Below are 14576 nucleotides of genomic sequence, written 5' to 3' on the forward strand. Positions count from 1 at the left end.
CTCTGCCCCTCCCCTGTTCTCACATGCTCTCTCTCTCCTTAAAATAAAAAAAATTTTAAAACCCCAAAGCCAAACCAAAACCAAACAACAAAACTAAAACAAACAAAAAAACAAATCTAGGTTGTGAGAGTATACACTCCAGGTCAAATGACACGTCGTGTTTAATGTTTTAAAGTGACCAAGTTACAAAAAGGTGAGTATGGCTATATTCTTTAAGATAAAGACTTAACATCTCTTTATACTACTCTCCGTTAACTATCTTTTTTTTTTTTTTTACTAGAAAAGATAGTTAAGACTTTATAACTCAGGTAATAAACTCCAAAGCATGTAACTTACCTAAGCAAAGTGTTACAAAGCTTGCACACATAGAGCTGTTACTGATTCCAGTTCTCATAATTCTTCTTTTAGGATTGCTGTTTGCTTCTCTAACACATGCTTATCCTATGAGAACTTATCTTCATATAATTAAAGAAGCTTGCCCTTTCAGATTTCATAAGATAGTTTTTCAATTACTTATCACTTTATATTTCAGAGCCAAAGCCATTGCAAAACCCACTATGTCTTCCTCATAAGAAATGTGAGCTTTGTGAAGAAAAATAGCCTGTCTTCTCTGAATGCATTCAGCAAGGATCATTTATGTCTTTGAAAAATATCTCCACTGAAACAGCCAGTACAATTGCTCAAGAGTCGTGATACCTATATTACTGAAGCATGATTCTAATTTTATCCATCCTCTTTAACGATCTGGAATAGACCTTCCTTAGCCATGCTGGAAAACATTTTAAGTGTCATTGAAACAGGTCCTTGGAGACCCCTGCTCTAACAGAAATCAGCAGCTGAGTCTGGACTATCTCTCTGTCAGCTGGGTTTTTAGGTGATGGTCATGCGTGCCTCAGAATGGAACCATATGTACAGGATTTAATAAATATTTTGATGAAATTTTCCAATGGTATATAGCCAGACTATAATCATGGCTTCCAAATCCTATACATTCAGTCCCATTCCAAATAATGTTCCTAACTAACAGTTGGGCCAAATGGTACATACATCTGAGATGTTTTATCTAAGACTTATGCAGAAATGGCTTTATTATATTTTGCTAGTCCATCTTTTCAAATCAGGTTGAGGGATGTTAATTTCCAATTTCACAAGAATGACACTCTATACATGTAATCTTCCATCGAAACACATCAAAATTTCTAGGAGATGTTATCTGGCAATATGGTGACAGCAAGAAAAGTGAAGTGACAGTGAATGACATTGAATAAGTGACAGAGGGGACGGTGAGTAAATGCTTCTGCAAAAAATAAAATGTTACAGCTGATGTGAAAGTAAGGGTCTTAATGCCCATATCAATCCAATAATTTACAAATACAGTATTTCCAACTATTTACAAATGTGTATTTGCACAATCTTACAGATAGGATTCTACGCTAATGTCTGATCAATGCTGACGCTTAGTCTTGCTCTGCCTCAATTTACTTTGGGCCCTGTGAGGACCCACAGTGCAAAGTCTCAAAGAAGTTTGCCACTGTATATTCATCCCATGAAATGTGAGCTAGCGACAAAGCACAGCCGATTTTAATTTCAACAAAAAGGTCAATTACAGTTGGTTCTCTAAATACAACCTCTGTGCCTATCATATACGTAAGTTAAACAGTAAATCAAGTCACATTTCTTTAAAGCCAGTATATCTTGAGAATTATTTTAACATAGGAGAACAAAAAGGACAAATGTAAGCAAGTGATCAGAGACTTTAATTGACAATGGCATACAGTACCTGATGACTCATCTAGCGTAAAGGCCATGTTTTCATTTCCTGAAAGGATGCTGTATGTTACTCTTCCATTCCTTCCTTCATCTGGATCTTGAGCAGTTATGTGGTGTACCAAAGAGCCCACTGTGGCATCCTCTTTGATGTGGGCCATGGGGAAAGATATAAAAGTGGGGCTGTGGTCATTTACATCCAAAATCACTACCTTTGCCATCAGTGATCCCACGCGCCGGTCTGTCACATTCACAGCCTGATCGGATGCTGTTATTGTCAGCATGACAGCTGGAACTCTCTCTCTGTCAAGGGGGGATGCAGTGACTAATGTGCCAAATGAGGGGTGGATAAGAAAGGGACTCATGCCAGGGTGGTGGGATTCGATGAAGTATTGAATTCTACTGTTCAAAAAACTGCCATCCCCATCCTTGGCATTGAAGACATGCACCAGCGTCCCTATAGGGACATTCTCTTCCACGCTTATCACGATGAGCTCTTCTTGGAAAGATGGGGAATGGTCATTCTGATCTTCCACATCAATATTAAGGAAGACTGTGCTATTCAGGGGAGGGGTTTTGCTATGGTCTTTAGTAACCACCCTGAATAAATAATGGGATGTCATTTCATAATCAAGTTCCTTAGAAAGGAATAAGTCTCCTGTCGAGCTGTCAATTTTGAAGTGCCCATCCTTGTCATCTGCAGCAATACTAAAATGTAACTTTCCATTATGATGTTGCTGAAGGTGATCGGGTGACTTTATCAAGCTCATTATTTTTGCAGGCTTCAAGTTTTCTGGTAAAACTAAGTGTCTAATATTCTGAGAAATGATAGCTCTCCCTTTAGATAGAGGTATCACCTGAAATAAGAATGGAAAGGAGGTGTTAACTTGGGATCCTTTGTAACAGATGAATCAATAGATGTGATGATAGTATATCAGAAGCAAATCCCTTCCATTTGTATGATACACATATTAATTGGTGAGAAAACGTCTTTTTCTATTATATAATTCCAAGGTGTCTCTGAAGATTGAAAATTGCGTAATAGCTAGGAGATAAGAAAGTACACAATTTTCCACTTCCCCATTTGTTTTAATGTGCGATAGTATCTGGGAGATAAGAAAGTACAGAATTTTCCACTTCCCTGTTGGTTCTAATGTGTGAAATGAGGTTTGGTAAGACCGTGCTACAGTTAAGCTGAATTGTAGCTTTGTGATTCTTCAACAAGACTGTGGGATAGATAGTTCTCCAAATTACTCTAAATCCTAGAGACCAATATATCCATAATGGCCACATCTGTGCACATTTATGTATCATGTGTCTTTGTTTATTTGAAACCAGAGACTTGGAAGTATTATGATATAGAATTTTCTCCTAACCCACATATCCTCAATCAACAAAGAATATAATTTGGAAAGCGAATTCTTAGGGATATCTCTTCTTGATTATTACACACATCTATACTAATATTACTGATTATCATGTGCATGAACAAAGAAATCTAGCTAAGCACAGTCATCTCATCTTTGACTGGTTAGTGTGAATTTTTCCTACAATGAAGACTTCCCACAAGTTGTTTGCTCATTATGATTAAAGCAAAGCCATAAAATACGGTTCTCAAGTGACTTTTCTAAATTTAAAAATAATGACAAAGAACTATGTGACTTATTATTGACCACGTGTTTACATACAAGTTTCTCCCACAAATTTACCAGGTCCTTGCAATTAGGAAAAAGTAAAAGACAAGACACTTTTTTGTTCTTGTGTAGGCAGAGCAATGTAAATGCAGTGAGTCTATGTAGTGAGAAAGGTAAGTATCTTGTCAGGAAACGTACAAAGTCAAAAGTTAAAAGTTATTTGGGTCTAATCATTTCGCGAGTCATAATAAAAAGACACACATGAATCTTCGGTGCTCTCTAAATACAGCATTCACATTATTTAAGGAATTTTGACCATAACATTTGTATAAAAATCAAACAAAAACCTTCAGAACACCTTTAAAGTTTTTTATTTTTTAAATGTTTATTTATTTTTGAGAGAGAGAGAGAGACAGAGCATGAGCAGGGGAGGGGCAGAGAAAAAGGGAGACACAGAATCTGAAACAGGCTCCAGGCTCTGAGCTGTCAGCACAGAGCCCGACACGGGGCTTGAACTCGCAGACCACGAGATCATTCCCTGAGCTAAAGTCGAAGGCTTAACTGACTGAGCCACCCAGTCACCCCTCAGAATATCTTTTCACACTGTACGGTGACAATGGAACATTACCTGAATATTAATGACTGCCTGTCCTTGAAGAGGAGGCTCCCCCTGGTCACTGGCAATTATGGTCATCCTGTAGGAAGGTCTGTAGTCATGTGAAAGTATTGTGGTTGTTCTGATTTCACCACTGTTGGCATCAATCTTGAAGTGATCAGAACTACCTTCTATAGACACACACGGAAATTAAGAAATCGATGTTAACTGACAGTGCAGAAAATAAAGAATTAACTAATCTACATAACCATATAATTTGGAAGCTTTATTTGTTTTCAGCTCTGTGAGTGTACAAACATAAAATAATACTAAAAATATAGGCAAGAAACGTAACAGATTTTTAAATGTTTTATTATGGAAATTTTCAAACATATATAAAAGTGGAAGGAATGCAACAATGAGCTTTTGTGTGCCTATCATTTTAGCTTCAATAATTATCAACTCATGACAGATCTTTATTCCCCATTCATATAATTTCCCCTTACCATCTTCTTTTCAAGCAAATTCCAGAAATCCTATCATTTCTTCTGTATATATTTCAACATGCATCTCTAAAAAATAAGGAAAAGTTTGCCTGGGTGGCTCAGTCGGTTAAGCATCTGACTTTTCATTTCAGCTCAGGTCATGATCCCACAGTCTCATGAGTTTGAGCCCGGCATCAGGCTCTGTGCTGACGGTGTGGAGCCTGCTTGGGATTCTCTGTCTCTCTCCCTCTCTCTCTCTCTCCTCCTCCTCCCCTACTCATGCTGTCTCTGTCTCTCTCAAACAAATAAACTTTAAAAAAAAAACTTTAAAAAAAAGGAACATTTTTAATATAGTCACAGGACTTCATTATTCTATTAAAAATTAATAATTAGCAGGGCACCTGGGTGGCTCAGTCAGTTGAGCATCCGATTTCAGCTCGGGTCATGATCTCACCGTTCCTGGTTCCCGAGTTTGAGCCTCATGTCAGGCTCTGTGCTGACAACTCAGAGCCTGGAGCCTGTTTCAGATTCTGTGTCTCCCTCTCTGTCTCTGCCCTCCCCCGGCTCATGCTCTGTCTCTCTCTTTTTCTCTATCTCAAAAATAAACATTAAAGAAAGTTTTTTAATTAGTGATTATCCCTTAATCTCATCAAATGTAAAGCCAGTTTTAAATTTCCATGGTCTCATAACTATCTTTTCTTTTCTTTTTTTGGTTAGCTCAGCTCAGGTTCAACGTAGAGTCTCTATTTGCATAGCTCTTCAATCTGTGCACTTTTGTTATCCAGCTCTTCATTTTGTTCTTGCAACTCATTTGGTCAAGAAATGGATCATGTATCCTGAAGTTTATCATGATCTGGATTTCACTGTTTCTCATCTCTAACATGTGGCTTAATATGTTCCTCTGTTCTCTGTTCCTTAAATGGGAAGGTAGTTCTAGAAAGTGAATCAGATTCAGGTTCAGTTTTGGGGGGGCAAGTTTACTTCATAAAGTGCCATTTTGCATTTTCCTTCAAAAGCACATGTCTGATGGCCTCCTTTTTTGATGTTGGCCCCCACTGATGCACAGCTAAAGATACATTCACTAAAGATACATTCAGTGTTGCAAAGTACAATATTCTGAGTCTATCATCCATTCTTCATTTATTAGCTGGAATATAGTAATAAAGAGAAACTTTCATCTACATATTGGTCATCCAATGGGACAGTTCATCCCAGGAAAGTCAGAATAAATACTTGATGCTAAACTTGTTTTAACAGTGCTCAGAATAATGGATTGGCTCACTAACATCGTCTAGGGCTCCAACTATGACAACGAAAAGTTTGTTTAGTTTCTGTTTTAAGAATCATTAAGCATGAATTAAACACATTGGCAGGGTTTCAATCTATTGCCATTATTATTCTTATTGATGTTCAAACTGTCCCTTCTTTGAAGAGTGGGATCCTCTTAAAGCTGATTCCTGAATTTTTGTAATATGATCCTAGTAATCTGTAGTAGGCTTCCTGTAGCTGGTAGGACAAAATGGCACAGACTCATCTTATAGATTTCCTGTCCGGGACCTGGCGCCAGCTGTTTCTTCAAGGATACTTTACCAGTTATAGAAGATATAAAGACAAATAAAAAAGAATTCCTGCTCTTAAGAAAGTTGGAGGGTGCCTGGGTGGCTCAGTTGGTTGAACATCCAACTTCGGCTCAGGTCATGATCTCATGGTTTGTGAGTTCAAACCCCACGTTGGGCTCTATGCTGACAGCGTGGAGCCTGACGCCTGCTTGGAGTTCTGTGTCTCCTCTCTCTGCCCCTCCCCTGTTCACACTCTGTCTGTCTCTCAAAAATGAATACACATTAAAAAAAAAAGAAAGTTGGAGGGTAGAGCAGGAATTTATGTAACATCTATTTCTTTGTGATTTCTATGCTTTGATCCATTTATTTAATTCTTAACAAGAATACTGTAGGAGATTTTCATGAATGTTATACATGTCTTTATTTGTATTATATTTATTTTTATCTTGTTATTTTTCTTATATTTTATAGTTTCCTCTATTTAGCAGTTGGATTGAAGTACAAGCAAAAATATGAATAACATAATATATACCATCATTTTTTATATTGCTATGCCCCAAGTATCATTCTAGAAGCTAAGGTTTAAAAATAATCTATATTTCAAACATTCGGAACTATATGCTGAGCATCCATGTAAACATTTCCAAATGCGTCAATTCGCAAAATTTCTTCAGAAGTTTTTAATAAATGACACAGTAACACTACAGCGGAGGATCTGGGTATACTTCCAGATCACATTCCCCTCCTTCTCCGTAACTAGACCCTTTTCTAAAAGTAGTGGTTTATGTTTCTAGTCCATATATTCACGAGTAATATATCACATGGTTTTGTTTCCTTCTAAATAATGGTATTAGAGCAGGATTAGAGCTTAATATATTAATTTTTCTGTGTATGTCCGTGTGTGTGTGTGTGCATGCAGCAGGCTCATTTTCACCCAACAATCCATCACATCGTCTTTAGGATCTTGAACTTTCCCAAGCATGAACATGATACGCCTTTTCATTTCATTCTTCTTTAAGATCTTTCATTAATATTTTGTTATTTTCTGGGGCTCCTGGGTGGCTCAGTCGGTTGAGCGACTGACTTTGGCTCGGGTCATGATCTCATGGTTTGTGAGTTCGAGCCCCACGTCGGGCTCTGTGCTGACAGCTCAGAGCCTGGAGCCTGCTTTGGATTCTGTGTCTCCCTCTCTCTGACCCTCCCCCACTCATGCTCTGTCTCAGAAATAAATAAACATTTAAAAAATATTTTGTTATTTTCTACTTTAAAGGTCTTGAATGTCTTTCACTGCAATTTTCCTCCCTCTGCTCCTATCAGGATGATCCTGATTTGGGGGGTTTTGAAACATATTGTGTAAGGGGCTCTCTTTAAGAAAAATAAGACCATATTACAAATATAAATTGTTCACTGCCCCCTACTCCCATCCCAGAAGAGCCCTTCAGGTGAAGGCCCTGAAACTTAAACTCCATTACTTCGCAGTAAATCTGCCCCAATATCCTATGGTTTTCTTTGTTACAGTGAGTGAGATCTTTGAAAATGTGCTTCGTTTTTTTAAATGTTAGTGGTTTTTGTATATTGACATAGTTCCCAGAAGGTTTTTATCTTATTCATTCCAATGGTTTGGCTGCAGGATCTTTTGGGTTTTCCATGTGGACATTATCTGCATAATAGGTAATGTTATCTCTTGCCTTCTTATGTTTGTCACAAACATGACGAAGCAACAAATATCTTTTGAAAAGAGTGTAAAATGTAATGCCAACTAAAGCTTATCACTGGAACAAATCTGAGACTTGTACATTCTAAAACAAAAACATAAATATGGAGTTCCAACATACACACACATATATATATGAATGCATGTGACCTTTTCCAGGTATGGTTTACTTTGACCTTAAGAATATTTAGTCTTCATAAAGATTCATAGATTCTTGGTACTCATGATCATATTTCTTTATACTTAATACAATTTTGATTCGCTAAATACTTTATTTTCAGTAAAAGTTGATTTGCATTTCAGATTACTGAAAAATATTCATTAAGGTGGATGGTTGGTTGGTTTCTATTTGAGACACACAAAAACCACTATGATTTTACATTACATTTTTAAGTTATTTTTAATTTTTCTAATGTTTATTTTTGAGAGAGAGAGAGAGAGAGAGAGAGAGAGAGAGACAGAGAGACAGAGTGCAAGCAGGGGAGGGGCAGAGAGAGAAGGAGACACAGAATCCAAAGCAGGCTCCAGGCTCTGAGCTGTCAGCACAGAGCCTGACGTGGGGCTCGAACTCACAAACTGTGAGATCACATGACCTGAGCCGAAGTAGGATGCTTAACCAACTGAACCACCAGGGCCCCAATTTAGTATATGTGCTGCCAAAGCAAGCACAGTTATTTTTTAAAATAAAGGTGATTCTAGATAATAACAAATTTATTTTGTTTGTACCTGGTGTTATTTTCATCATTAACCATTTTCCCAGAAGAAGGTAGATAGTTGGTAGACAAAAGAGAAAATTCTAAAAGCTCTTAATTCTTTTATGAAGGGTGACTTTTACCTGGAGATACTGAATATACGACTTCTGCATTGTTTCCTTCGTCAAAATCCTTTGCAAACACAGTTGTCACCAACATATTTACTGGCTGACCTTCCAGAACCTGTCATTAAAACAAACGGCTTAAAAATTAGTCAAAGTTTAGAAATAAATATGAATCTTTAAGTGAAAGAACACATTACTACTAAGCATTTTGAAAACTATTTTAAACATTTAAAAACATTTAAACATTTAAATATTTAAACATAAAAACATTTAAACATTTTAAAATCCACATATAACTCAAATGTCTACCACATAAATTATATAAATAATTTTTACATAAATGCAAATCCATGAAAAGAAACAGCACTATAAATTTAAGTCTTTCACTCAATTTGGACAGACTATAGGCAGCATTTGAACTAATTTTGAGGGAAAAAAATAAAATTGACTAAATGATCTTAGATTTTGGACATATTTTAAGAATTCTAGCATCTTCTCATTCCCCAAATATGCTAGAGATTGATATAAACCTTTATTTCAGGGAACACACCTAATACAGGTAACATACCTCATTAGTTAACAGGAACTTTTCAGAGGATTTTGAAATGTACACGTGGAGTTGAACTCCAAGTGAAGAGTCCTGCTACCCTGCCATGGGATATTTTAATGATATAATTAAAATCAAAATGATACTATAAGAACGCTTTGCTTTGGTAGAATTTTCCTTAAATACAGCTTTGGAGGATGATTTTAAAACTATTAACTGTCTCTGTACCTTTTTTGAGTTGTTCAATATGCATATCTGAACACAGTTTGAGTGTCCGGTTGTTTTGGAGTATAGCTTCCAAGCTTTTTATTCATTCATTTAAAAAAGTAAAGTACCTCCAACATATATTTATTAATTATGTACATAAACAAATATTCTAACTTACTATGTGTACTATAAACCATAGAAAACGTGGAGATGAAAAAGATGAAATAAATATAGACATAATGAGAAATTTCTGCACGAGCTACCAAAGATCAAATTTTATAATCTCTGGTTGCACGTCTACTTTAGAGCTACAAATTGTTCCCCTATATTTAACTAATCAGCTTAGAGATGGGTACGAATCACCCAAAAGGAACTCTGCACAAAGAGATGCATGCAAGTTACTGGAAAAACAATCCACACCCTAGCATTACTGACAATGGGGCACCATTATGTTTGGGCGCAATGGGCAAAACTGCATTATCATTACACTAGATGGGTGATCTCAAATAGCACATACAATCATTTTTTTTTAATTTATGGGGGTTTTTTGTTTTTTGTTTTGACATGTGAATAATTTCTAGATCTTCTGGAAATGTATGCATTGCCACACCAAGGCTGATTTGATAAATTCACACATTTGACCACAAGATGGTGCTCAAAACAAATGACTAAGAACATTACAAATTCACTGCAAGGTTACTTCACTCTACAAACCTTGACGTGCAATTCCTTTCCAGGGAGACACTGTGGGAAATATGGCCTGTTGTCGTTGATGTCAGTAACTGAGACGTAAACCACCATGCTGGCGTTTCGTGGTGGGGAGCCATGGTCGGTCACTAGGACAATCACCTGATGGTGTACCTGATGCTCATGGTCCAATGCCACCCAACTGATCAATTCGCCTAAGGAATATGGAGTAGAACAAAAGAGGCTGTCACCACGTACTAGAATCTTGCCATTATGAACCACATCCAAGCTAAATCACAGAAAGGAAAACCAGATAGAGAACTCAGAGTAAATGCACAGTTTCCAAGATGATGTATATTAGTAGTTTGACTCCACTGTTAAATTTCCTGAAGTTTCTCCTGAAAATACCACTTTACATTTGTCCCTCTTTGTATTTCAAACTATCTACCATTGACCATTTGAACTAAAAGAAAAATGCATTCATAAAAATAAATGATGAAGTACTCCGTGTGAATTTTGTAATAATTTAGAAGATTTAAAATTACAGCATATCCTTTTTAAATTATTTATCTATTTATAATTTATTTTTAATGTTCATTCATTTTTGAAATAGACAGAGCATGAGCAGGGGTGGGGCAGAGAAAGAAGGAGACACAGAATCCGAAGCAGGCTCCGGTCTCTGAGCCGTCAGCACAGAGCCCGACACGGGGCTCAAACTCACGAGCCATGAGATCATGCCCTGAGCTGAAGTCGGCACTTAACTGACTGAGCCACCCAGGTGCCCCCGGCATATTGTTCTTCATACTGCTTTATAAAATCATGAAAAGCAGCTCTGACATTACAAGTTCTGGGTTTTTGGTCTCAGTTTCTCCACGTCAGAGACTTCAGCCGTGGAGACTCGGGCAGAAAATCGCAGCTACCTCCACCTGCTGCCAGGGGCATTGGAGGCCACATATTCTCTCCCCAAAGCCCAGCTCCTGCTTCAGGGCTCCACCGCCATTAATTTCCTCGCTCCTTATGGAAATATCTATTTGTGAGAAAGTCAATACGAAGCGACTTTCTGTTACTTGTGCCCTCTTCATCCAAATGAAATGACAGTGTGTAAAACAAAACAAAAAGTGAAATTAGGAACAGAAAGGAAAATTCCTGTTTGGGTAAGGTGCCGAACTGTTGAGCCGAAACCCAGTGTTTACCACATAAACTACATTTATGTAGTGTTTACAAGATTGTTGACAAAAATCACATACACAGCAACTGCATTTTGAGAGTTCCAAACTGTACTTCTCCTCTGAAAACCCTACGCCCTGAATGGCAAGCACATTTTTATTTGACGAACCAACTCCGATTGACAAGTAGCAGTCTGGAGGGCAGTGGTGAAAAAGACTGTGGAGTCCAGCGTGGTGCTGCACACACAGGAAATGCCAAGGCAGGCTGGGCTTCCATGGGAGCCAGTTCGGATCACCACAGACACCGCTCAGAGCATCAGGGTGGAGGGGCAGGCACTCCCACCATGCTCTGAAGGGTGGTCTCAACTCCTATGTTGCCACACTGCACTCATCCCTGGTGAACGGGAACACAGAAGGTAGTCTTCCAAGTCCCTTCATTGACTTTAGCTCTCTTCCCCTCAGAGCAGGACAACGAAGCACAGCAGGAATTATCCCTTCTAGTCATGGTGAGGAAACTGAGCTCTGAGGTTAATACTTGCTTAAAAGCCATATATCAATTCGAGGAATGGACACCTGGTCTTTCTGAATCTGGGTGCTGGATAATCGTAGGAGAGAGAAAATCGTGGGGGAGCCAACTGTATATTTTAATTTATTTTTTAAATACCAACTGAAAAAAAAAAACACAGGTGAAATAGAAGACCTACAAAACTGTCTACCGGAGGGAAGTAAAGAGCAAGCAGGTCACCCTGTATAGCTAGGCACTTTGTGCCCTGCAGAGGGCGTCCCAGCTTGGGAGTGAATGAGAGCTGAAATCCAGTTTGCAGCTTCCCTGGCAAGTCATGTGCCCTGGTGTAAAGCTCCATCTGCTGGAGGAAGGGGCACCTGTTCCTAATTCACATAACAGGCACTTCGTAAAGGCTTGAAGTTAATCAGAAGTGAATTCAAATTCTGTCCCACTACAGGGCAGGGGGTACCAATTACAAAGGCTACAACATAACCGTATCTCCTGGAGTTGTATGAAGTGAAGGCCTTCTCTATTTCCTTCTAGCTCCATAACCTTGGGCATGTTGTTTGACCTATCTGAGTCGCAGTTTCCTCAGCTATATGATTGCAATATCAACATATTTCATTTGTCGGTGGTTGCAGAATGAAATAAAATCCTTGTAAATTTCTGAAATACAAATTTAAAAATATAATAGCATTTTTACATTTAACTTCATAATGAAGACTTGGGAAAATACTCAGTGGAAATATTTGCCCTTTCACCATGGTTCCCTTACCAGAATGCAAATGGGGAAATACATCAATAGAGTGATTTTGAAATCTTACCTGATGGATTATTTTCTAGTTTTACATTGATGACACTTATCTTTTATAAACTATTTGGCATTTAAAAAAATCTACAAGTGAAAAAGAATGGTCGGGGGTAAAATCAGACTTTGCACAAGGATTCATTCAGTCCAATTCGGACCATACCTCTAATTCAGAATAAGAACCATATATTGGCAATATGTCGGTGTGAGGGAAGAGAAGAATGAATCATTACAGGTGAAATTCTATTCAATTTTGACTTCATTTTAAAATCACAACATTCTGACTGAATAAGTTACCTACTAAAAACTTTCACTACATGTTTGTACTAACGTTATAACTAAAAGATTTGAGTTTCGTTAATTTCAACTTTAAAGGAGTAAGTGGAAGCTACAAAATGCTACCTGTATTAGGATTCATCTTGAAGAACTTTCCATCAGACAAAAGGAAATATGACAGCTGTCCATTCTTTCCCGAGTCTCTGTCAATTGCTGTAATTTTGCCTATTACCCCTTGGGGAACAGGGCTCTCCTCGACTTTCAAAAACAACACATCATGCAAGAAGGTAGGGGAATTGTCATTCTCATCCAGGACATGAACAATTACTGAAGTGCTCACATTTTGCGACAATCTGTCCTCCGGGATCCAGGCAAACACTCTAAAATTATATGTCTGTGTGGATTCATAGTCAAGCTGTCGCCGCAAATAAATCCAACCTGTGTGAGGGCGGATGCCAAACATAGCAGAATCCGTGCTGGGTTCCAGCGAGTACAGGAGCTGCAAGCTTGCGCCCTGTGGTCCAAGTGGGTAGGCGTGTATTTGCAGTATTTGGGTCATCAGTGAGACAGACTCACTAACTTCCACTTGATAGACCAAGTTTGCAAAAGTCAAAGATGAGCTCTGTTCTTGCTTTTCGATCACAACTGTCAGCACTAATAGGGATGCCTGAGGAGGAACGCCCAGGTCCTGGGCCATGAGAGTTAGTGTGCACTTCTGGGGCGTCCCACTTCCCAGACTCTCATTGAGGTACACCACACCAAGCCCCGAGTCAATGGAAAAGATGCTTGGATTCTGGCTTGCAATGGTGTATCGGATGAATCCATTCTGCCCACTGTCTTTGTCTTGTGCACGGGCAAGGTACAAGGCTGTGCCAGGCAGTGTGGTCTGGGATATTTTAACCTCATCAGAGGCTTTGGGAAATACTGGATGGTTGTCATTGACATCGATTACAGTTATGTTGACCTCTGTACTGCCGTAAGCAGGGGAGCCGCCGAGCTGCGCCTGCACCGTGAGCACAACCACGGGCTGGGTTTCGTGATCCAGAGGCTTCTGGGTTCGAATGACACCCAGCCACGGGTGAATAGAGAACTTTCTGTCCAGATCACCAGAGGAGATTCTGTAAGAAACTGGCTCTGAGGAATCTGGGAAAAAGAAGGTGGGGAGTGTGGGGGCAGAGAAAGAGAAAACAATCACCATATGCCAAAAGAATGCACCTACTGGAAATACTGAAAACTGAAAGCATTCATCTATACTACATCCACAGAAAACACTATGCAATGTGTTACCTCTTCCTCAGCTCCCCAACGTCTCCTGGAAAGTGGATACATGGTTAAGATGTATTAGTGGACAAAGGTAATGTCCAATGGACAAGGAGCAAGCCCCAGGTTTCACTCTCTGCCTTTCAGTAGTTTTGCATTAAGTAAAAGAGAAAGATGTTCAGAAAATAATTTGGATGCCTATTTTACATAGTTGGGGAAGACAGGTTAAGTTTATGCTTGATGCTTCTCTATATCTACCTAGGAATGGCAAATAACCCCGAAAGACAGTAAGGGAAGGGAAAGAGGACAGAGAAGAAATGGACTGTAACCAGGACAAGATCTTTAGACAGGCAATTCACTTCAGGAATCTACCCTGCAGAGAAACCTCTATAAGTCATACATGGACATTTGCATGAATATTGCAAGGACTAGCAAAAAATGATTGTAAATCATTCAAATTAATAGCAAAACATGTTTATATCTAAGTGAAAGGACTATGCAATCTTTTTTTAAATTAAAACAGAATGATGTCCAGTTACTTGGAAAACT

General features: G+C 38.5%; 1 protein-coding gene across 1 annotated transcript in view; it reads right to left on the reverse strand.

Annotated features, from left to right (window-relative positions):
• The window catches only part of DCHS2 (dachsous cadherin-related 2), a 252231-nt gene that overhangs the window by 82611 nt on the left and 155044 nt on the right, over positions 1 to 14576 (reverse strand). The window contains exons 5-9 of the mRNA XM_078445674.2: positions 12894 to 13910; positions 10040 to 10227; positions 8590 to 8689; positions 4030 to 4187; positions 1781 to 2624 (exon numbers count right to left, since the gene is read on the reverse strand). Coding sequence (XP_078301800.2) covers positions 1781 to 2624; positions 4030 to 4187; positions 8590 to 8689; positions 10040 to 10227; positions 12894 to 13910 — 2307 coding nt within the window. The remainder of the gene's footprint in view (positions 1 to 1780; positions 2625 to 4029; positions 4188 to 8589; positions 8690 to 10039; positions 10228 to 12893; positions 13911 to 14576) is intronic.

The sequence above is a fragment of the Panthera onca genome, chromosome B1, assembly GCF_046562875.1.
Source record: "Panthera onca isolate mPanOnc1 chromosome B1, mPanOnc1 haplotype 2, whole genome shotgun sequence".
NCBI classification, from domain to species: domain Eukaryota; kingdom Metazoa; phylum Chordata; class Mammalia; order Carnivora; family Felidae; genus Panthera; species Panthera onca.